General features: G+C 35.2%; 1 protein-coding gene across 1 annotated transcript; it reads left to right on the top strand.

Annotated features, from left to right (window-relative positions):
- Window positions 1–1,852: 1,852 nt before the first annotated feature.
- On the top strand, window positions 1,853–23,816 carry LOC137393872 (protein maelstrom-like). Its single transcript, XM_068080583.1, has 13 exons — window positions 1,853–1,903; window positions 2,079–2,133; window positions 2,490–2,678; window positions 3,931–4,148; window positions 5,756–5,940; window positions 6,108–6,258; window positions 6,519–6,691; window positions 6,802–6,818; window positions 7,894–7,965; window positions 8,924–9,268; window positions 9,525–9,581; window positions 9,794–9,877; window positions 22,748–23,816. Exons 1-12 carry the CDS (start codon window positions 1,853–1,855, stop codon window positions 9,823–9,825), a joined length of 1,545 nt encoding a protein of 514 aa, XP_067936684.1. The 3' UTR covers window positions 9,826–9,877; window positions 22,748–23,816.
- Window positions 23,817–26,209: the final 2,393 nt, after the last annotated feature.

Raw genomic sequence — 26,209 nt, 5'->3', positions numbered from 1 at the left:
ATGAATTTCCACAGTTAAGATAGTAATTATTGCTCATATTAAAAAAATGATTTTCATAGTTTATTACTCTAATATATGCTTATTATGTAAAGCAATTCCATACCTACATGACTTGCAAAGGCACTGAATAGATAGTGCTAAGCAAGTGAGTTAATGCAATCAGGTACTCATAGATAAGATAGATAGTCATAGTGGGGTACTGAATACTGAATGGCCAAAGTCATTTACCCGCGTAACAATTTGAGTGCCACCTTGGTCAATGCTACATGGTCACGCTCCCTTTTATAGGTAGTAACCTAGCAACATTGTACAACATTTAATCTCAATGAGCTTGTGGGTGCTTTTATCCATCCCCAATCTTGATCAACCTATATATCAAAATCAAGATAAAGATCTACATATTCATTCAATCTATATATCAAAATCAAGCTAGATAAAGATCTACAGATTCTAGGCTACGGTATAAGTTATTGTTGTAGATGGCTATTGGTATGATTTCAACAATAGGCAGACAACTCTGTATGGGCTCTATATAATTAGCATTTCTATTCAACAGATGTTTCCACTGGATTTAAGGGTATCATTGGCATCGCTCGTGTTACCAGCCCAGTGAACTTTAGCTTTAAAACTTATTGACTATCTAATAAGAGATCACTGATCAAAACTTAATACATTATACTTATACATTAATTTTGACTAAAATCTTGCAACCTACATTGCTTTGTTCGAAAAGTGGTTGGATTGGCCTCGAGCCTAAATTAGCTTTAGCTATTGCGCCAGTAGGTCCCAACACTCAATATATCTTGATTTGTGTTATATTTATATGTGTTATTCATTGATATAGACCAAAAGCAAACTATAAATCTTAACTACAGTATGCTTGACCACAAAATTGATTTGTGATTTAGAAAATAAATGATCTATGCATAGAAAATGAGCCAGATGCTCAGATGCTAATACAATGTCTAATTGCATTATATATAAAAAGTATATAATAAATTAAACAACTAAATGCCTTCGAACTGTACAAATTGTATGCATATATAAAGCAAACTATAAATCTTAATTACATTATGCTTGACCATAAAAATTTTTTGTGATTCAGAAAATAAATGATGTATGCATAAAAAATTAATGAGCAAGATGCTCTGATGACCCTAATATAACGTCTAATAGTATTATAGTATATATAAATCATATAATAAATTGAACTACTACATGCCTGCAAACCGTACAATTTGTATGACTTCTCTATACATTATAGAGAAGTTTTAAAATGAATACTAACTTAAATCGGCTATAGACAAATTATGTCACAGCCACATAACAGTTCACTGTCATCTAAATAATATGTTTTTTTAGCATTATGTCTGATGTTCACTTTATGTAAATCTAGGTTTCTTAAGTTGGCAAAGTGGTGCTGTCTTAAATCAAAGTATGTTTCAACCACTAAAGCTAGTAGTGAGAAGTGATGATTATCAATTCCTACAGAGGTGTCAGTACAATGTTGTACTCTGAATGTCTTCATATTGTTTTTAATAATCTTTAACTTTTACCTTCCAGTTGTTTACCGCAAAAAAATTTGCTAAATTTGTGTGCATCATGCAAATCTGTGCAAAAAAATAGTGGTTGAGACAGAATCGAACTCTGGGCTGAATAATAACTGGGAAAACTTCGTTGGTAGAATGACTCGCTACCTGCAGGCGCTAATGTTTTGGCTAATTGACTTTATGATCTTCCGTATCTTTACCAGCATGTAGGAATAATAATTGGTTAGACAGGCGATACTAGTCATGACATCTTGGAGTGAATATTACTAAACAATGCTAACAAATGTTTGTTTTTAAACCACATGCATGCTAGTCAGATGGCTACAAGCAACTTTAAAAAGAAGATAACTTTTGTAAGCATCCGTTGTTGCATCAATCATGTAATTCATAGAATTGACTATTTTAACCTTTCTCGTTCTATCAATCAACATGCTTACAGTATCGTAGCACCCTTGAACCTTTAGTAAAAAGCAGGGCCAATGTATAAAGGAGAATATTTAAGAATTATTTCATGTATCTTTTTTACAGCCCTACAATGAATACACCAACTACATTGAAGTGCCCTGTTTGACTCCTCCTAGAGGTTATTATTTTGCCACCTCCACTGTTGTAGCTATAACTATGAGTTATTGTTTATGATTTGGCATCAATCACTGTTTAGTAAAGCCTTTATTGCTCTCTGTATGTCTTGTTTTTCTGTGTTATCATAGCTAGTCATAGTAATCATGTTTTTCCCTCATGATAAACTGGTTAGCAGGTTTTAGTAAGCGTAGCTAAGTTGAAAGCCTTTACTCTAATTTGTTTAATATAGAAAACCCATTTTCTAAATAAAAAGCTCGTTTCTAAACATTGCAGTTGCAGACCCAAAAACTGATACTTGGTGTCAAAGAACCTGTTCTGCTCCCTCCTTCAAATAGCCTTTGTGGTTTTTGGTTACAGATATAACGGAAGAGTTATTCCACTTCATTGATGTTCAAAGCTTGTGCAAAACAAGCGATGGTCGGTACATGCCTGTGGAGATCGCTGTTATCGAGTTCTCACTCAAAGATGGCATCAAAAAAGCCTACCATCAGTTCCTTAAGCCTGGGGAAATACAGACTGGCATGAGATACGAGTGCATGAGTCAAAGTGAGTGATCATATATTCGGTTGACCAGTCTCTTGCAGTGTTTCTATCTCACCACTCGGAAGCATTGTTGATGTTTCTCGATAGAACTATAACCTCCATTATGGTATGTGTACATGTACAAGCTTGTTTATATTTGACACTCATATAGGGTTTGAATCAGTCTCCTTTAATGTGTCTCTGTTAGCAGCAGTTTGGTAGACAATCTCTACCTTGACAGGCTCATTGGAAAAATCTAGATAAAAAAATATAATATATTAATATTATATAACTGTGTTTATATTATATACTATATAATATTGACATTTATACTTTTCTATCTTTCAAGCTTGTGAAGTTTAAATATAACGCAACCGTGGCAATTGTTAAAAGAATTTTTATTTCCTTGTTTGTCGGTTTTCTTCAGGATACTTGCGTGGTAATCAGGAAATTAAGTTTTCCGCTTAAATGTATAATATTAATATTATGTATTATAATGAGTATATACCATAGTATATATATACATGTATATCATAATAGACAGATTTATGCTATGATGAGCATACTGACTCAAATAAAGAAGCTGTGAGAATTGTACCATTTTAATAAAGAGCAACTTTTTGTCATTTCATTTAAGCTCCTAACTGCTTTTGACTTTGTCTACCTTGATTTGTCTAATAAGTTGTGTTGACATTCTAAATCTCATAACAGGCATGATAGAGCTGGATTTCAGCAATGTCAAATTAATAACATTTAGTCCAGTAAAGGCTGAATAAATATATGTAAAGAGATATTGCTGGTGAATTTGAAGGTGTTGGCACTGCTGATGTTATTGTTGAGCTCCAGTGTCTTCGCATACGTTAGACGCGCTTGATATTTACGCCCGCCGTTTTATTCTGATTGGCTAGCTAGTCGTCAGTTAGTTTAAAATAAAACCTGAACCATGCGGAAAGAAAGCAGTTCTCCTTAAAATAGACACTGTATTGCTTGAAAGCAGAATAACACCGTGTTGAATAAAAGCTGTTTTAAAAATGAATACTATGAAGCATACAATTGGTATTATAAACCTCATGATCATAATTTATTTGCGTAAATCTCGATGACAAAAAAACTAGATTCAGCTCAAGTAAGCATTGTGAAATGCTAGATGCATTTACTCTGATGCTTTGGCCAGAAGTTACTCATTGGGTGAAGCCGTCACAGCATTGGTTTATATTACGCTACACTTTGTCAAGTTTCTCCTGTAATTGTCAGCTCATGGTTCATATTGACACAGGTGAAGATACACACAAGATACCGGTGGAAGGCCATCCAGATGCAAACAGTAGTTACCTCTCAGTTCAGAACTCTCTCGAGAACTTCCTCAACCACTCTGGAGAACTGTCTTATTATCCTCCTGTATTTGCTTTGAGAGAAGAATGGAAGAAAGTGCACTTTACTCTAGATTTTATTAAGCAAAATTCACAGCTCGGCCGAAGGGCTGCCAATATTAAGGTAAACATTGCTGGCATTTGAATTAACCGGTGCAGTAATAGTCTGTTTTTTTCATGCATTTGAAGTGTTTCCATGTGATTTTAAGATCGTGCTTTTCATTGCAATTGATTTATTTAAAGATTTGCTTTTCTGTAGTTGTCTATTACTATGATGCACCTCATCACCAGTAATGTTGCACTCAATGAGAAACTATCAAGCCAAAACACATGTACCGTAAAACCTCTAATTGAACTTCACCTCTATTTGACTGCCACACATGTGAGGGAAGAGTTGAAAAACAGAGCGCCACTATCTAATTAAACGCCACCTTCATTTGACCACCACTTTGACAATCTCTGATCTTTACGAACACATAATATCAATTGATCAATAGAAAAGTGTCCCCAAAATCATATTAATAATGAATCATTTACCTCAATAACAATTAATTCTCTCATTATCCAACTCCAAAGCTTTTCGTTTTTTTTTTCTGTTAAAACAACTGTGTCAGGTTAATAGTAGTTCCTTGTTTGCTTGTTTTCTTGTATATAAAAATGGTTTACATTTATGATGGTAGATGAACGACTAGTTTTAGGCTAAAGGCTTAATGAGGAAAACTTATGCATTGCATTTGTGCTAAATGCATCACGTAAAAGTATTGCTCTACCAAAAAATTGTTTGGACGCTAATATTGACTAGTTCAGCAGTGCGGAAAAACTTTGAGGTCAGAAGACATTGTGGAAAGTATTGGACAACCAGAGGATGTTCGTTCCATCAAAAGCAACAATCAGAACGCAGCTATCCGAGCAAACGATGCAAATATTTTTGTTTTAAAATTGTTAACTTTTGTTTCTGCGTGTAATATAAGTACAATTCGTTTATGTCACTTGTTCATGACTATATATATTTGTAGCATTTGATTGATAATCATTATGTAACTTATAAGTTTGCAGATTTGTAGCATATTATTTAATAGCATCCTTGCGGCTATCTTAAAACGATTCACAATGGATCGACGCTCATAACTCCTCTTCTATTGCACATAAAAATACAGTTCTAGTTGCAAACTGTAGCAAACATACCAATGAGTGCAATGAGCTTTTATGTCACATTGTTAAATATAAATATAAAATAAAAACATATTTTCAAATTCAGAATGAAATAAAAATTGAAAGCTCTAACAAATTGCAAAGCAGTACATAGGCTATAATATCATCGCAGGTTAATTGCAAGCAGTAGTCAACTAGTAGAGATATTTCTCAGCTTCTTAATGCATACTTATTAAGAGATCTTTGACAAGTTGGAGTTATGTTAGCAGATTTATTGCATCTAAAAGGTTTAATATCGTTCCACCGGAAAATGAGCAATATATAGGTGACATTTGTTTCACTCGTAAAAGTACTAAATTTATCGTCCCAAAATTCTGACGAGCCCTTTAAAAAATACAACGCCAACCCTGTATTTTAGACTTGTATAAAGACTTGAATTTTATATATTGTTAAATAATACGACATTATTCATTACAAAGCTTTCAGTGTCATTACGAAACCTGCATTAGCTGAGAGCTTTGATATACTCTGCTCTCACCTAGTGTCTCTGCGGTGTTATCAGTCTCATTCGTTACGTAGGTTTATGAGCTTGAGAGCCTTCTGGTTGGCTTGGTTAATCACTCTGGTAAAGGCGGGCCAACCAAATCTGCGGCCAATGATGTGCTGACAAGCACCACACACGATTACCATCAAGGACTCAAGTGCAATTACCATGAAGATTTGGAATGCAAGCACTGTTCCCTACTTTGGGTGCGTAAGTTCTGGTAAGTAATGGTTTTATAACCGGAAACTGCTCTGGTCATTTGTTCCCACTATTTACATATGCATTGTATACGTATTATTAAAAATAAGTGTATGTTGTACTCTGACTCATTCTTATGTATTTCAATACAGTATTTTTGCTATTGAATAGTATTCAGGCTTTTTGTAGTTATGCAATTGCCGATGCTCTAAAGAAACTATACGACTATGAGGTGAAACCTCGTACCCATCTTCCAACAGTTAAAGACCCCCAGTTTGTCGTAGCACATGAGGATGAACAAAGTTGGGTTCCCCCAAAACCCACCATTCAACCAAATCCAGTAGGTCTTTTAGGCGGACTTATGGCACTGCTATGTTACTTTCAACTGTAATAGAATCACAGTTAATTAAAGTGATTATATTTTATCTACTGTATACAAAACTGCATTTAAGTTTTTATTATGTTCCAGATTAAATTTAATCGTTCAGCTTTCTTCATTTCACATCTGGTTATCCAATTGTCAGTGTTCACTGTTAGATGCTGCAATGTGAATGCATGTTCAGTTTGGCACTTCTACGAATGAAAGTTGAAATATTGTAGACCTTCAAGACTCCAGCCAACCTTCCAAAAACAGAGTCGGTGCTGGCTAGAGTAGCGCAGCCTGCCCCAATCTTCCGTCCTGCTGGCGCTGCAAATTTAGACTATGCTAAAAATAAAAATAAGTCCAGTGATATGAGATTCCAACAACACGGTGCGCGACATCCGGCTCCGTAGTCTAATTTTGGTAAGCCTTTATCGTGAACTTCAATTTATCTGTGCTTCTCTGTTGTATAGCATTGTCGCTTATATCTGTTGAGCTCTTCTTGTGTAGAGCACTTCGCAGTTTGGTCGCAGCCTTCGGTATGTTCCTCCTGGTTCTTTAAGCTGTACAAATCTAATTAAAAGTTGGTGGTTAGTAGGCATAATCTATAATTGTGAGCTATACTTTTAATGTTAGTTTCTTTAAATCAATCGTACTAGTGATTTAGAAAGACATTGTCTTACGTGTTGGTGTAAAACGCTGGCACTTACTGCAGCATGGTAATTTGGTTAAAGCACATTCTGTTAAAAAATAATAAATATCACTAGCAGTTTATATCGGAACAATTTCTTAAAATGCTTCAGATTAATAATTAGTTCAAAGCAAACAGGTGTATCAGCTCACGTAATTCTGGTTGTCAGTTGTGTTCTCATAACAACGAAAGATCATCAGATGATTTTTAGCAACTAGAATAAGAGAAGTTAGATAGTTAGAAAAAAAGTTGATAATCTGGAGACGAAGCAACTAAAGCATTAGTAATCTGAGGCTTAATTCGTTGTAGTGATTACAGATAACTAGTACGATATTAAGGATTTGTCTTCTTTTTATTTTCACCTATGTTGGTGGAACAAGGGAAACAACTGCTGTGTGGTGCAGCTATATTTAATCGTAGTTTGACAAACTGTAACACACCTCCATACCCCAACTATTCCATAGCCCAACTAGCCCATCCCCCAAATAACCCATCCTCCACTCGTGATCAGTGTTCTATTGGTTTTTAGATCTTCAGATAGCAATCTTTCTAATATTATGCGTATGATGGAAATAATGAAATAATTCTTGTTCCCTCTTATCACATGCTCTACAGTCTACACAATGTGCAAATAAATTGAAATACTTTTTAAAAATATATACCGTAACAATAGTTACATGATCTGGTGAGAAAATTAATGAGTGTTGAAGCACTTATTTTATTTGTAATGATAAATTTGAAAACAATTAAAACCAGTTCATATGACATGTTGCATAGGTTTTTATGTTGAAGTTGCCTGACCTTAAATTATTTATTTATTTGATTCCAAAAGCATATGCAAGCCAGTGACTGGTAATTTTTTGTGATAAATCCTTTTCATGAACAAATTCCTCATCAGCTTGACTTGCGTCTGTCACTTGTAGGTTCAAGACCTAACGTTCCTTCTACTAATTATTCCTCGTCTCCTCCACATCACGTGGCAGTAGACTTACCAAGTGAGCATACCTACTTGAATATTAACTCGATCAGATTTTGGGTTCTATATATGTTAGTTGATTTCAGTAAGCAATCATCATTCGGCTTTTCAGTTCATGGAAATATAGTTTATAAAACATGAATGTTCATTATTTAGGAACAGAATTTGCTATTGTCTTAGAGGTATTGGAGGCACATCTTCATATGGTAAAAGGTTAATGGGCACCACAACTTCCATCACTATTTTAAATTACACTCAGTAGGGTATTTTATCGTATGTGTACAATCGCTTCCACTCAATTCTACCTCATCGACAGTCAACAGTATTCTCTCTTCATTGCAAATTGGTTCATCTTACAAATCAGGTAATCCAATGGAATTTTAGTGAGACTTCTAATCAGTGGTGGTACAAACCAAAAATAACGGAGCGTACCACTACAGTTAGACGCGAAACAGCCGATGTAACAAGTTAACATCGTGAATGAAGTGACCAAAGTTTGCATAGGATAGTAAATTAGTTTTGATACACATAAACCAGAAAATTGTGTTTATTATGATATACCAACCTCGTTAACAGGTGTAAAATCACAGGTTGCGTCAAAGAATCTTCCTTCTAGTTGAATTATTGCAACCTTGCATCATTTTTATAAGATCCATTCATGAAGATGGTATGGTCACCTGAACTCGTATTTACTGGGAAGATATTATTAAGTTGTTTGTAAAAATGCTTTTACATCAAAAAATAATTTATATCTGAAGTCTATGTGACAAGATGTTGTGTGATTAAGACTGACCGAGAGGTGAGAATGTGCCAATTGAATAGACTGATTGTGGGTGAAGAGTGGTGTTGCGCATCTACACTAACTGTCCAAACTACTCAAACATTTTTCAGACATCCTTTTACTTGTTATAATAATGAATGTTTCTTAATTTGCACCCTCTATAGCTGTAGTTGATATGTAGCTTTTGTGTGTACAGCATCATCATCATCCAAGAATATCAACCTCGCAGTAAATAGGGAAGCGACTTGGGTGCCAAACTCTCGTTCAGGAGCTTCGTGGCGTAGAAGAAAAACACCTGCATCAACACCAAGAGCCACTCCTCACGCTACACCATTACCAACCCCTAAACATTCGCCTCCCAGAGAAGGTGCCTACTTTCCAGAAGATATGGTCAGACGGCGTGACACTGGCCCACCTCCAGGCTTTGGAGTGCGCTATCCTAACCCGCAATCATCATTCACTGGCTTACCACCACCTGGTTTTGAGCAAAAAACACGTGTCGAACAAGAACTACAATTTGCTCCGAATTCCAGTTCCAGTGGTGAGCGGTGCTTTTTAGAACATCTGTTCATTAAATTAGTATTACATCAGTTAAATCAAGAGTTTGCATAAGTATAACAAAACTACATTACAACAGGTTGTCTCCTCTTTTTATTAAGTGTTATGAAAACAGAGAAATGTATCTTTTTGATAATGTATCTGTAGCAGTCACCTGTAACTGCTGTTTGGGTTTGCTTAAAAAGCATTTAGTGTATACATCACAAATTTGCCATACCAGTACTTGATTGCCATCGCAGGTGGTCGTGGAGGCGCAATGTTTTCTACCGATTTGAATGCATCTGTCCTACATCTAAGTATGTACTATGTGTAGTATTGTTATACGAGTAAATCAGCAATTGCTCAATTGGTGTACCCACCCACTTCTGAATGAACCTTCGAGCAAAAAATCTTGCAGTTCCAACCATAAACCTATTAACTATACTAGTATTAACTACTGTATGTATGTAGTACTAACTACACTTTGCAGAAAAAAATAGCATTGATGTTAAATTGAATATTGTTCTAGGAAGGGGAAGAGGTATCTTTCTCAGAAAATGACCTCGCCATGACAATATCTTGCAAGCAGAATAATCAACACACCTATGAAGGAGTAACGACTTTTATTTCACCAGTAGATTAAAATTTGCTGTACTTTGCCGTATTTTGCTGTACAGACTATATTTACATAAAATAAAGGATATAATACAACAGCTAAGGAAATAGGTAAGGTTTTTCTGTACATGATTATAATCGTAGAAATGCTTAACATTGTACAATCGAATACAAATTTTGAAGTCTAAAAATTATTTTACACAGCATAAAAAAATTAGGCGGAAAATGCTCAGTTTAGCTTGGTAGATCGGGGTGCACCAAAAGGTCCTGTTCGTCCTAATCCATCCACTGCACGAACAGCAAAATGACATTTTGCTGTTCACAAACAGTATTTGTGACCAGTTTGAAACTGAGTCAAGGCGCAGGCCATTGGCAATGGTAAGGCTTTTAAACCAGCAACCTACAAAAGGAGATACTCACAGCTGTAACTGCCAAGTTGGTATATGTTCTAGGTACTGAGGCTTTTGTAGTAACAATGGACATTGAACTTAAAACCCCTGGAATGGCAATCACAACTTTTACGTTGATAGTGATACGTAACGTCTGAGGCTTTCGTAGTAACAATGGGTGCAGAAATAGCCATTTTGCATTGCAATTTAATGTGACATGCACCAACCGAACCAACCGCAACATGACAATTTAACTTGTTATATTTTTGAGGAGTTCATTTTTCTCATAGTATGTTTACGACATCTACATAAAAGACTAGATTTTACTTTTAATGATACTGTTACGACACCGGAAAAGGTTAAAAATGGCAGCACCGATGTTTGTTTTTATTCCGCAAAGATGGAAATAACCATTTACGGTAAATACTTTTATTAAATTGCCGGGCGAAATTATTTTGTGAATGGAATAATTGATCAGACATCATTGGAAATATTGTGTTGAATGATTCTCTAAAAACTAATCATGGTGATGAAGTTTTACTGGAGGTCATTCACTTTCAATGTTGTAAAGCAAACGAATGCTACAGTGAAAATGTTGATGGAAGACCTAGCAAACAAGCTTTTACAAGTGTAGTAGAATAATTTCCACATATATGTAAAGTTTTCTACATAAAATTGATGCCATTAGACTAGTTAATTGTTTAGAATTGCATTCGAATCATCCTGGTTTTATTAATCAACGAGTGCAATTTTAACTCCAGGAACTAATACTAAGTTGCTCATGCATCTAAATATGGCAGATGTAATTGGAGCAGGTCACAAAACATTAAGACTGAGGGGGAAAGTTACTGAATACGTGGAAACAACTGGCATTTGTAAATACAAATACAGTAGATGCTCCTATAACGTGTATCTCCTATAACGTAAATTGCATATAATGTAAAAAATATATGCAAAGGTTTTGCTTTGTGCTATCTGAAAAAATTCCATATAATGTAAAGTGTCAAGTGGGGCAACTTCTTAATGTTGATTGCAATAGTAATATATCTCGCCATACTTTTGAGAGAAAAAGTGACGTCCGTATAGTGTTACAAGTATATATATACTAGAAATTCCACTGTCATACAGCCCACGACCAAAGTGATATTGGAAAAAAGAAAGGGTACTGATGGTTGAGAAATGCAATATTAGCAGTCAAATAGGATAACTGCAATAGTAGCTGTAATGTGCTGGGTGTTATTATATACAACAAATAGCAATAATGAAAGGAAAAGATTATATGTTTATATCTCTTCTCCTGCAAAAAAAAAGAAATGCAATATTGGCCAATATTAGAAGTAAAATGCACTGATATTATTAGAATAACCAATATTATTTATATAGTAATAATAAAAAACCAATGCACAATTTTGTTTACATTTCAAAACGGCATAGCTAACAATATCACGAAGTTGTGATATTTATATAGATTTTTAGAAAATCTGTACTATGTAGTCATTGTCCTGTAGTCATCCAAACTTATAATTAATTATTGCAATAGTCTCATTAGAACCGTTAGAAAAAATATCATCGTCATGCCTTTACTTACACTGCGTTAGATTTTTAGAAAGTCTGTACTACGAAGTCATTGTTCTGTAGTCATCTAAACTTATAATTAATTATTTTAATAATCTCATAAGAAACGTTAAAAAATATCACCGTCATTTGCTTTACTTATACTGCATTGGACATCAGTTAGAACCGTTAGAAAAAATATCATCGTCATGCCTTTACTTACACTGCGTTAGATTTTTAGAAAGTCTGTACTACGTAATCATTGTTCTGTAGTCATCCAAGCTTATAATTAATTATTGTAATAATCTCATAAGAAACGTTAAAAAATATCATCGTCATTTGCTTTACTTATACTGCGTTGGACATCAGTTAGAATGGGAAAGTATTCAAATGTGTCGGCAAATGAAAATGAAAAAATTGAAATCGGCAAAAATGAAACGATTTCTGTACTCCTATATTAATTGCCAAACCTTCGGCAATTCGACAATGCTATAGACCGGTAAAAAGCTCACGTTATTTTTTCGTAAAATGCGTAAGACTTCATCGTTCTATTATCTGTCGCTCGGCGGTTCAATTTCCGGTCTTAACTTTTATTAAACCGAGCTTTTCAAGCTTTTTGTGGCGATTTTCGTTGAAATTAATCTGTCTATTTGTGTATAATCCGATCAGATGGGTAAGTTTTAAGATATTATCATAGGTTTACAAAGACTTGGTAACATATTTAAATGGGTTTAAATGTGTTTTGTATCGTTTTTATACTTTAACGACTTTAAATTCCGATGCTTAAATTTTTTGATGAAATTTCTTGACGAGGGTTCGTCTCATTGTTGATGAATAATTTTCGTAAGTTGTGTGCACATGCATTTATCATAAAAAACTCCCACACTTCCGCTCCGCTCGTGTGGTCGTGGGATTACTTCCATGATATTTTAGTCCGTCTTGATAGCTCGTCGGATGTGTTGACTAAACACAGCATAAGTTGTTGCGCAATTATTAATAGCTAGAAATTCCACTGTCATACAGCCCACGACCAAAGTGATATTGGAAAAAAGAAAGGGTACTGATGGTTGAGAAATGCAATATTAGCAGTCAAATGGCACTGCAGTGCAATAGGATAACTGCAATGGTAGCTGTAATATACTGGGTGTGGGTGTTATTATATACAACAAACAGCAATAATGAAAGGAAAAGATTATATGTTTATATCTCTCCCCCTGCAATAGGAGAAATGCAATATTGGCCAATATTGCAAGTAAAATGCACTGATATTATTAGAATAACCAATATTATTAATATAGTAATACAGTAATAATAGAAAACCAATGCACAATTTTGTTTACATTTCAAAACGTCATAGCTAACAATATCAAGAAGTTGTGATATTTATATAGATTTAAAAAAAATCTATTTAACGAAACTATTTAGAAAAAATAATAACAGTACCATACTGCCCATCATCGATGTTGTTAGTGTGACTATAACATTTCAATAGTCATCCAAATTTATAATTAAATATTGTAATAATCTCATAAGAATCGTTAGAAAAAAATATTATTGTCATTTCCTTTACTTTTACTTCTTTGGACATCAGTTAGAATACCAAAGTACTCAAAAGTTTCCAAAACGTCAGTTAATTTGAAATCGGCAAAAAAGAAACGATTTCTGTACTTCTACGTTAATTACAGAAACCTTCGGCAATTCGACAATGCTATAGACTGATGAAATGTGCAAGTTATTTTTTCGTGAAATGCGCACAACTTAATGGTTCTAATCTCTGTCGCTCGGCGTTTCGTTTGCCGGTCTTAATTTTGATAAAAGTAAGGCTTGGCCAGTTTTAATAAAGATTTTTGGCCGAATTAATCTGTCTATTTATGTAGAATCCGATTAGATGAGTTAGTTTTAAGATATTGCGGTAACCTTTCAAAGACTTGGTAACGTATTTAAATAGGTTTATATGTGTTTTGTATCGTTATTATACTTTAACGACTCTACAAAAAAATAGTTAAATTTGTTGATGAGATTTCGATGCAAGGGTTTGCGATGTCATTGATGAATAATTTTCGTAAGTTGTGTGCACATGCATTTATCATAAAAACTCTCAAACTTCGCTCCGCTCGTGGGAATACTTAACGACGATCAATTGTTACAGGTGCAGCAGTGCAGCGTCGGTTTACCAATATGATTATTATGAGTTAAGAGTATCCCGAAGGTTATGTTTTATCCTAACCTTTAATCTTGACCCCTGGATACAGATAGATGACGAACAGGTAGACGCGGCTCTTTTTATAGTAAAAATGTTTTGTTGATTTACTTTATTGTAGATGTATAAAATATTTGTTATTAGTTTTACTTTGTAGAATTATAGACTACTGTTTAGAACAAATTTGCAAAAATTTGTAAATGAGTGTCGAAGTTGCTCGCTCCGCATCAACTTATTGTAAAATTAATCATCTACGATATAAATGGCAATCATTGTCTGTGTGTGTGTGCGTGCGTATCCACCTTATAGAGTACCGTACTTTTCGGACTATTAGCCGCTACTTTTCTCTGATGGTTTGTGAGCCATGCGGCTTATATAAGGGTGCGGCTGTTCTGTGGTTTTTTCTTTCACCGCTAGGGCCCATTAACAGGAATCTCCGGTTAGTGCGCCTCTATACATAACCTATTAATCGTTTTTACACAAAAATCACGTGATCTCCTGTTCGTACGCCTTTTTACAGTGCCCAACGGCACTGTTCCGTTTAAACAGCAAAGTTTCTGCCGTGTTAAAAAGCACCGTCCTGAGTTCTGCGGCCTATACAAAGGTGCCTATACAGCTATACAAATGTACCACTCATTAAATAAAATAAATTAATAAGTAGTAATTTACATGCAATTAATATTTACTGCCAACGTGTACCGGGAAGGTCACATGAACGTTTGTTTCTTGCGGCCACTAGAAAAAACGCTGTTTTCACCTACTAAATTTCTACATCGAAAAGGTTAGTACTTCTTATTCAATGTTGTATTGTCTATGAATTGCCACATTTCCAATACATAACCCTTTCACTTATGTCCATGTACAAATTTAGCTATCGGCCTACTGCCAGCCATTTTGCCGATATTGCTTCATGATATGTATACAACATTTTTTCCATTTCAAACTCCATCTAGAACGTTTGTTTTGGTTATATATTTCATTTTGCCAACATGTTAACAAACACTGCTATGCAAAAAATTCATTGTATTTATACTTTGTGCGTTGAAAAAGCGATGTGAAGCTACGAAGCTAAAACGATCCTCTACAACGTTCCTTATTCTCACAAAACCAATACTTTCACTACCATCAGAGTCAGTGCTGCTATTGCTATTTTAATTATCTGTGTAATCACAAAAATCTGAATCGGCTATAATGCCATCAACATAAGTAGTTATTTGTTTTTTAATTCGGACGCGTTTAATGAACTTACACAAAATTTTTTCGTTTTTAGGTTGGAAATTCCCAAACAAAGATTAAAATATTAAACTCTAGACTAATTTTATAGATAAATTTTAGGACAACACTGTCACTACCATAAAAGTCCTAAAGTCTGTTGGTTATGTTATCAACGAATAATAAAATTCAGCTACTAGCGATTGCTGGTAAAGTCGCAAAAATGGGTCTATGCGGTCGACTATAGGAAACGCATAAATGAGTCTACCTCAGTGAAAGGGTTCAAAACATTGGATTTGCCACTGTTTGTGATAGTAAACATGTTCATTTCCTTCCGCAGCCAAGTTACTTTTACTTTTTTCCAGCTACGAGTACTACAGAACTACAGCTACTACAGAACTTGCACGGGTACTGCTACTGCGTTTTATCTACTGAATTTCTACTTCAAAAAGGTAAGTACTTCTCATTAAATGTTGTAGTGTATTGTATATGAATTGCTACACCTCAACTACTTAATAACGTTGAATTTGCTACTGTTCATGATAGTGGGACATGTTCATTTCCTTCAGCAGCTGAGTTACTAATTTTTTTCCAGCTACGAGTAGGCCTACTGTAACTCACTACTACAAAACTTGCACGAGTACTCCGAGGATTGCGATAGGCAATGGTGAAAAGAGAGCAGATGGTATCGACTTACTGTCACCCCGCTTTAGCCATGACCAGCTGTACGTCGCCTGCTCAAAAGTAGGCACAAGCCAAAAAGTGTTTGTTCATACACCCGAAAGAAAAACAGAAAATGTTGTCTATCCGCAAGTGTTGTGTTGAACTAACATTGTGTTATTGTTATGTCATGTTATGTTCTTCATGTTCTACTATACCACATGAAGCATTTTCTAAAATATTTTTCAGTATAATACATGTATATATATTTTCATGCATTCGTTTTCCTTATTGTATCACATAAAAAGGCTATCATGTTGGCGTTATGTTTTATTATTGTATAGTGCTAATGCTGTATCTGCCTTGACATCATACTGTCTGTGCTGTTATACATATAAATTTTATCGACACAACCTCATTAATGTTTGTATATACCACGTCAAAACACAGGCTATAGACGAAGAACTGGTGAGCCATGATTAGCGTTTTAAGCATGTAGAAGTCTCCATTCAATTAATGCTGGCGATAGCAAAATCTTTTGTATAATTTTTTAAAAGATGCAAAATTTTTCAATACTGCCAGTTTGAAGAACTTCAGTTTGCCTAGCAATGTCAATTTCATTATCAGTTCGCTGTACACAAATAGGGCAACTCCGATTTGAGTGGTTTGAGACTGATGCATTGTAGACTAGCTGTAAAACGTATTGCAGATTTCCATTGTTCTCCCCAACATTATTGACATATATGACTGCATATGTGTAATTGTGTATGCATAGTGTGATCAAGGCAAAAAATTTCAGTAAACTACATATTTGGAGTTGTCTTACAGTATGAAAGACAACCCTCAATAAACCTCTTGCTGTATATGAATCTGTTCCTGTGGACATTTATTTACATTTTATTGTAGATCGCAACCATTAAATACACCAAAGTTCTTGTCGGTAACTATGGTTACTAAGGTTAACATATTATTTTGTAACTAATTTTTAATATATGCAGAACCATAATAAAATTTTGATGATTTTTACCATAGATATAGTAAACCCTAGATTGGCGAATAGCCATCATTACAATGGAGCAAAAGTGAGGCCTATAATTGGCTGTTGTTTTCACGACGTTACGTCGTAGTGATGTGCATCACAGCATCAAAGCCTTCAATTGAGCAATAAGTTTAGTAGTGGAAGCATGCTTGGCATGCTAGTTTTTAAGTCATAAACGTAACAATAAGACCAAATTCTTAGTGAAATGTCATCAGAAGAGACCACAACACCCCAGGTATATCCTAAATTGCCCATAACAAGACAGAACTTCAACTCAAAACAAGTTCTGAACAATATCACAAGCTATCTATGCCGATTAAAGACACCAAGCTGAAAGCTGCTAGTGGAAAATAATAGGAAAATCATCATCATTTCGTCATTGGTTTTGAGTCAGCAGCCAAATCTGTACATGGCATTGCTCAATATCTTTTCAGCAACTACCCTTACATCAACTACTTCCTAACCTTTAAGATCAACCAGGATCACATTGAGATTCTGTTTTTCACAAAACGATTTAAGGATGGCTATAACAATAACCCGGATGTGCAGTGCTTTAGATCTGCACTTCGAGCACTGTTTATAAAAGCAGATATCACACCAAGTCCCAATGTTAACTGTATTGATCTGGATGTGAGCAGGGCTGAAAGAACTGGCCAACTCCTGCTACATTCTCTGGCTAGAAAGAAAAGAAAAACGAGACAAAAGCTGAAGAAGGTGAAGATGAGGAGTTCGGTGATGAGGATTATTTTCTAACTCAAATGTGATGAGTGTATCAAGTTCTTGACTGATGTAGAAGTAGTGGGAAGTAGAAATAGTGATGACATAACCCTAATCTCAGTTAAAAACAGAGGAGGATTGGTGACCAGATTGATAGGCCAAATATGTATTGCTGCAGAAAAGTGCCTACGTTCACACATGGAGAGCTATGGTAACACACAGAGAGCTTTTAAACAAGTAACATCACAGACAATAACATATATGTCTTATTACATAACCTCAATCAAGGTTTCACGTGTGCAGTGCATGCCAACAGTCTATTCAAAACTATAGTAAATCGCTATACTAAAATCAGAATACACTATGCCGCTTCAAAGCCTGAATCTAGTTCAACCAACCTTAGACAAAAACTATCTCGTCTAGTTACTTTCAGTCATGTCTAATGGGTGTTTAATACAGTGGCCCAGCGTAACTGCTTCTAAATCTCATTTGATTCACTAGTTTGTTATTAGTTTAATTTCTATTTGGTCACTCTTTGTATTATCATTGATATAGAAGCTTCTAAATCATTGGTATTATTCATTACCATGTGTGTGAGATTCTTGCCTTTCTCATCCAAAGTCATTACAGTCATACTTTGACTTACGAGCTTAATGTGTTCAGAGACTGAGCTCGTATGTCAATTTACTCGCATGTTGGTGCAATTTATTTATATATAGAACAATTAAATATATATTGATTGGTTTCCATACTCTAAAAATGCAAATAAAACACTCAAAACAATATATTGTAACAGAAAGAACATGTTGGTTATTGTCCTAACTTACCACACGCTTTCAAAAAGCAACAAATAAAAAATAATGCAAGGAAATGTGACCAATTAAAATGTAAAATTAAATACATACAATAGCAGCTAATGCTAGCATTTGCCAGAGAGGGAGAGATAAGTTATCCTTCATTACAACAGTTGACTTTGAAAAATTTGGATTTTATCCAAGTCTTAAAAGACAAACTTAAAAGCAAACCTAAAAGCAAACTTTAGTCTTTAACTTAACGTAATTAAAATTTCTTCGGCGTTCATAGTTTGAAGTTTCTCGTTGGTTAGCTAATTTTTTTTTGTTTCGCTCTCACGATTAGCCGGCCGTTTTAAGAGAAACCTATCTAAGGACGTTTGCCTTTGTCGCCCTTTCAACATGTTGCAATCAGGACGAACACAGGTGTCGTCACCAAGGGTTAATGCACGACCACTAGCCAACTTGTCCGAATGTCTATTTTTTATAGTCTTGATAGATAGCACCGGCCTTTTTACGTAGCATCGTTTCAGTTACGCAGTCACCGGCCAATTGTTTGTCTTTCATCTAACGCCTGAGCAGTCTCTCCATCAGCGGTCGTGAAGATCGCTGCGTCGTTTAGAAACTATGGTTAGTCCTTTTGTAAACTAAATGCCCTGAATATAATCCTTCTGTTTGATAATTGTGGATGTATTTCTGTCATATTGCTGAGCTAGCTCAATCACGCATACATATTTTGTACATTTTTCAATAATTTTATGTTTAATATCAATTGTTATCATTCGCTTTTTCTTTGCATTATCTATCCTTTTACTGGCAAACTTTCGGTCTACACACGGTACTTCTAATTCACATCATTCAGCACTGAAAATCGCGCCCAAAAACATGGTACAAAAGTATAATCTGAGCAGTTGAAAAATACAGATTAATACTGTTCTCAAAAAACACCTCCGACATACTTGGCAACTGACTCATGTGCTCGTATCTCAAACATGGCTCGTATGTTAGTGCTAAAACTTGCTTAAAAGCTGGCTCGTACCTCAAGTTTCTTGTACATTAGGGCACTCGTAAGTTGAAGTATTACTGTATATAAGTTTTACATATTTTCAATAAAATATGCAGTCTCAGATGCACAAACTATGGAAAAATTGAGCAGTTTTTAGTGCTAAGTCAATAGGAGTTAATAGATCAGCTGATTCGCTTTGCACATCGCCATGACGTTGCGTCATGCTAATTATAGGCCTCACTTGTTTTGATTATTCGCATATCTAGGGTTTACTATATCTATGATTTTTACCAATAGTGTTTGCATTAGATAATTACTATGGGTTTCCATACTACTCTATACGACATTTTTGCTTTACAATGCCAACACTGAAACGAGTTAGAATCATATAAATGTATACCAGATCTTTTTTCATTGTAATCATTGCAAAACAGACTTTAGTTAGCCATTACTTGCTAATTATTTTGCATTTCACGTACATTTAAACACCATTACGGTTGTTTTATTTTTTCTCTTAATTTATTTGAACTGCACAAAACCCTTTTCTCATGATATGAAGTTTTTTAGTTAGAATGGTAAGTGTTGTTACATGTTAAATAAAAATAACTTATCTGTGCAGACTCATGCATTGCCTGGGCAACGCCAGCACTCAGCTACACGTAGTTTATTGATAAAGTTGAGTTGATAAAGGTCCGAGTCGTAGTTGTTAAAATTATGTTAGTATAATGCATAGAGCTATTAACTATACTATATATTGTATAGTTAATAGGTCTATGGCATAATGTTGTTTTGTTTGCTTTCAATCAGAGTTGCGCGCGTATAAGCCTCTAAATTTTGTAAAAATTTTTGCATGTTATAATCGGCTTATATGCGGGGATATACGGTAATTTTAATAACTTGAGATCACTTAAGATATACTGCCTCCATAAAGCTAAAGACAAATGTCAAACCTGGCAAGCAAATTGGCTATATTGGTGTCTGAGCTGAAAGCAGTACAAGTGGTCTTGGTAATTACAGGGAGTGAATAAAGCTGGATAAAGCTAGCGGGTAAAGCTAGTAGATTAGTAGTATAAAGCAGTATGGGAAGTATATAAGTAAATGGAACGTAAGCGGAATGGCTTATCTTCTTCTTCACCTTCCTTGCATCAGTTCATGTAAGTCTATTCATTTATACAATGATATGAAATTAATCTATCAAATGCTACAACTATATATTCATTAGCTGTGCTACCCGGCGTTGCCCGGGTAATGAAAAAGTCTTTGGACAGAAAATTGATTTGTATTCAAGATATAATAACATTTGACATTTTAATTTTCAAAACTACATATAATGAGAAAAGTGTTTTGTGTAGTTGAAATAAAATAGGAGATTAAATAAATGCAACTGTAAAGGTTTTTAAACTTTGTCACACAACTAATTTTCCAACTTTATATCATGAGGAAATGGTTTTGTGCAGGACAACTAAATTGTAAAATAAATAAAACAATTGTAAGGTTTTCAAACAACTAAGTTTAGAATTTCATAATTTGAAAGAAGTGTTTCGTTGAAATAAATTAGACAGATAAATAAAAATGTAAAGGTGTTTGAATGTGAACTCATTAGAGAGTAATGGATAAATATAGTTTATTTCGCTATAATTACAATCAAATTATTTGGTATATAATTATGATTTCAGTTCGTTTCAGTGTTGGCATGTCAAAATATCATAGGTTATAAACGCACATAGAGCGGTATTAAAACCCATAGTAATTATCTAATGCAAATACCTACTGGTAAAAATCATCATTAAAAATAGTACCAAAAACTATGTTAACCTTAGTAACTATAGGTACCTACATTGACTTTAGTACATTTTAATAAGATAATATAATATTACAATGTACTACATGGAGTTCTTACCTCTGAGACAGAATTGTAACAAATGCTGAATCTAACTTGAGTGAATTTAGTTTACTAAACACATACTTGAAAGTTTCAGTATCTATTTTAGTAAACTTCAAACTATTTTAGCAAAAGTTTTACCATTTCTCCGTTTGCGAATCGATTTTATTATGACGAATACCGGATGTACTGAATAACGGATATACTGGAAGTGACGAATATTTTTAATAGCGTATATAATCAATACACAAATCGCCAAATTCTAAGTTCGAGATAAATTATTGTTGATATCGTGGGGCGGAACAACTTAACCTTAATGAAAAAAAGACGAAGAAGCATCGTGTTGCAAATACTTGAATCCCAAAATATTTCTGAAAAGGGGAAGTCGTAATGCGTGGATGCAGTGCTAAAATAATTAGCGTGCGCATACTGGTGTAGTGTATATAATATGACAAATATATGTAGACTAGCTGTACTACTCGGCGTTGCCCGAGAAAAAATCGGCTTATAAACATTAGTTGCCTGCCACTTGCTATTACCCTGGCACAGTGCCAATAGAAAATTTCAGTAAGCTTGTTAATATGAGCTACGGCTTCTATGGAGCTACGCTATGACTTTACGTCATGCCCGAAAGCGCTAGCCTATTTGCTTCCATACAGCGACATATATTGCCTAGCGAATCGATCAAGCTATGTGGCTCAGTTAGTAAGGCAGTCGACTGTTGAACGGGAAGGACTGAGATCAAATATTCAAATTATCAAAAATTATTCAAAATATTAAAATATACACATACATTGTACATACACACCAACTGAGAAATATATATATATATATAGATAAACGAGTGACAAACAAATCATCCTTATAATACATGCAGAAACAAAAATTAACACTTTTGAAAATATTTGCATGGTGTGCTCGGCCACTTGCATACTGATTATTGCATTAATTATTTCGCATTTACATTTAAACACCAATACAGTTGTTTTATTTTTCCTATTAATTTATTTCAACTGCACAAAACGCTTTTCTCACGATATGAAGTTTTTTAGTTAGAATGAGAACTGTTGTTATATGTTAAATAAAAATGACTTCTCTGTGCAAAGACTTTAGTATTGCGTCATAGTTGTTAAAATCAAGTTAGCATAATGCATAGAGCTATTAACTATGCTATATATTGTATAGTTAATAGATCTATGGCGTAATGTCAATTTTTTTGCCTTCAGAGTTGCACGCGCATAAGCCGGACCCTAAATGTTGTAGAAAATTTGTTGCATTCTAGAATCGGCTTATATGCAGGGATATACGGTAATTTAAAAAACGGCGGATCACTTAAGATAAACTGCCTCTGTAAAGTTCAGATGATCTGTCAAACCTGGCAAGCAAATGTATGTGGGTTTTCTTTGGGAATTTTCCAGAACTACCTCACCTCTGATGGATGCCCGCGATGAGGACGATGAAGAGACAGAATCATTCTTCATGCTGAGACTGGATAGTAGCCAATCAACAGACTCAAATGAGATGACCCAGTTTTATGACTGTGTCGATGAGGTCGAATTTCTAGCTGACAAGCTGCACCCTGTAAGCATCAGAGATCGGGACACCAGCACTTCTACACACGGACGTTTTTCTGATCGCCGCTTGACTCACAGCAGGAGCGAGTCACTGCCGGTTGCGCCTAGAGTACCCCATGTAGACCAAAATAGACACGGCCGAGCTAGACACTTCGCACAAAGTCCCCTCTACAAGTTTGCCAAGATTCGCATTCAGCAAGATCCGTTGCTCTCTCCCTTGCATGAGAGTGATGAGCTGCTACGCAAGCTTCCTTCAACTTACCTGCTTGTGATAAAACACATAATAATATTAGGGACCTAAATATTATTACTCAAGGAACCATACAATGCAGAATTTGCTTACTGCTATAATGTTGCCAACACGTCCTGTCATATGGCATCTCCTGGCTGGCCTCTCATTCTTTTCTTCATCTCCTTCGCCATGGTTTTATATCGCTCTCTATCTTTCTCTGACAGCGTCTAGACAGTACCGTAAAAAGATGAATGCAGATTCATACCAAATACAGCTGCATACAAACTGAGTAGTTTAACAGCTCACAGAGACAACAACTACATACGTGTACCTTAAATCTTATCTTGGATGAGCAATTGGCATCACATCAGCCATGCCATTTGGGAAAACTCTTCCTTTTCTCTTTAGCTAAGACATGGGCTCTTGCATGAAAAAGTAAAAGGTATTCTTCTATGGCTCATTTTTGCCAGGTTTTCCAACTGCAAACAAAATATACTGGATCCTAGATATTTTATCCATTCTCTATTCACACGCTTGTTGAAGTATTGTTACCAGTAATAAAACAGACAAGCTAACAGTTACGTATTTGATGAACTCTTTGCAGATTAATGAATACCATTTGTTGAACACGGCGATTCCCAATTGGAAGTTGAAAGATAAATAGAGACTTAATCAACTTTTAATTTTAATAATGAAACAAATCGTTAGCTAAATATTATTGTAGTCAAAGAACAGACAATCATTCTCGCATCTAATTGCAATCTATTTTTAAAATCAGATGTGGTAATAAATATGGGTGTCTGCCTCAAACTATATAGAAGCTGCTGTCTATGAGATGTAGGCCTGCACAAGGCCCTGAAAGCCGGATTGATATCCTAATATAAACCAGCTGTTATAAAAACATAAGCAGGATGAACCATGATGTTAGTGTTTTCAGTTTCAACCTCATTTGATGGTTAATTCAGACATAAAATGGATTGAAACAAAATTAAATAGAGCAACATGAAATATTATCGCAGACCGCGGCTTATTTTGATTTATTAATTTTGATTTATTATTTCGATTATTAATTTGTGATAATTAGTGGCTTATAGGTACTAGGTCGCCATGAATCAATGATAGGTAACTGACTGGCAGCAGAGTGTGGAATTGCTGGTGAATGACTAATATTTTCTATTTGTAAAGAGCCCATCGGATATATTCGTCACGGTTCTTGATTTTATTTTTAGAACAAAAACATGAAACGGAATATAAAAGATAATTGACCAATCAGATCATAACACAAAATTAGTCAGTTAGTGTTCACTGAAGCATAATGCATTGTTTGTCTCCACGCCTCCGCACTGTTAATGCAGATGTTTTGTGTTAAGAGCTGGTGTTGTACCACTCGCAATGGCTTCGTCAGGATGTCATTGCTAAGTTATCGCTACTTGGTATGTAATGATATTCAGCAGCATCATGAAATGAAATCGAACATTTATATGCTTTGTCACTTTATCTCACCTGAACGGTTTGTTGTAAGTGCTATAGCACCTTGATTGTCACTGTAAATGAATGTTTTTAGTGGTTGATCAATAGTACGTCCTAGTGATATGCAGAATTCACGTATATAGATCATTTCCTTCACAGCTTCAGCGAAAGAAATGTATTCAGCCTCACATGATGATAGTGTGACAGTCAGTTGTTTCCTGGTTCTCCAACTAATAGGAGCACTACCGAGTGTGAACACATATCTAGTGGTCGATCTTCGGGGATCTTCGTCTCCGGCCCAGTCTGAGTCACAACAGCTGGTTAGACTTCCGTGGCTTGTAGTGTTTGGTTACTTGGATGTATCGAGACGAGCGTTTCAGTGCCTCGAGTTGAGGTTTTCCTGGGTTGTTCAGATATTGGGATAACTTGGAAACTGTCCAACAGATATCTGGTTGAGTGGCTGTCATGAGTTAAAAAAGACCACTTATGACTTCTCTATAGGGATGATACTCTGTGACGACAGTTTCTGTGTTGTTGTTAAATAGTAGCTGAATTCCTTTTTCAGCTGGTGTTGCTGCTGGTTTGCAGTTTTCCCTCTTGAACTTGCGCAAGATCTCGGTTTTGCTCCTAACTTTGCTCATGTGGTAATGTCTCTTCATATCAAATGAAAAGTCAATGATGAGGAACTATTTGAGTTTCCCTTGGTCATCCATGTGAAATCTCTTGTTCAGAAGTTTTTTTTGCATAGTTGATCATTGTTGGTTTGTTGCTTGCTGTGATGTAATCGACCCAAAGCAGGATCAGAATGTGGTTTCCGTGATCAGCTTTTGTATAGATACATGGGTCACTTGAGTTTGGGGTGAATTCATTTGATGTCAGGAATTCTGTCGAAGTTCGATACCAGTTACGGCCGCTTTGTTTCAAGCTGTAGATAGATTTTTTCAGATGACAGTCGAGTTTTGTGCCATTTTGTGTTTTCTCCTTATAGCCTTGTGGTTGCCGAACATAAATCTTTTTGTCTTATAGGAGCACTTTTATGGCAAAGTTTTAAACTTCTTCAACTGTATGCTCCTTTAACATACATTTGATGGAGTTTCAGACTTTCATTAGTAGCCTTTTGCAGTAAGGACTGGAATAATGCGAGTCTTGTGGTAGGTGGAAAGGTTTTTTCATAATCTATTCTCTGGGTCTGAGATTGGGCCACATATCTGGCATTATATTTCACTTGTCTAGGGACTTCTCCTTGCTTCCAAGGCATAAACCCAACGTTCTTTGGTTTCATTTCTGTTTGTAGGTAAGAATTTGACTTCTCAGGTTTTGTTTTCTTTCGGAGTGTTTACTTCAATGTCCATTGCTTCTTGCTATTTGTCTCTTTTATCAGATGTCATGGCTTCTTTATAGGTGAGGGGCACATTTATATCGCTTTGTACGCATAGTCAACATTGATTGTTGTGTGAACATAGTCAGATAAATATTTCGGTCCCTTTCTTCGTATGTTGAGACGCGTGTTGGTATTTGAAAGGTTTTCAGCAGGTTTTTGTGGTATGGTATCCCCCTATGGTAAAGAAGTGACCCTTGGTGGGTCACTTCTGCTTTTGTTAGTT

This window comes from Watersipora subatra, chromosome 4, assembly GCF_963576615.1.
Source record: "Watersipora subatra chromosome 4, tzWatSuba1.1, whole genome shotgun sequence".
In the NCBI taxonomy this organism is placed as follows: Eukaryota; Metazoa; Bryozoa; class Gymnolaemata; order Cheilostomatida; family Watersiporidae; genus Watersipora; species Watersipora subatra.
The sequence above is the reverse complement of the archived record's forward strand: the minus strand, read 5'-3'. Positions and strand labels throughout refer to the sequence as shown.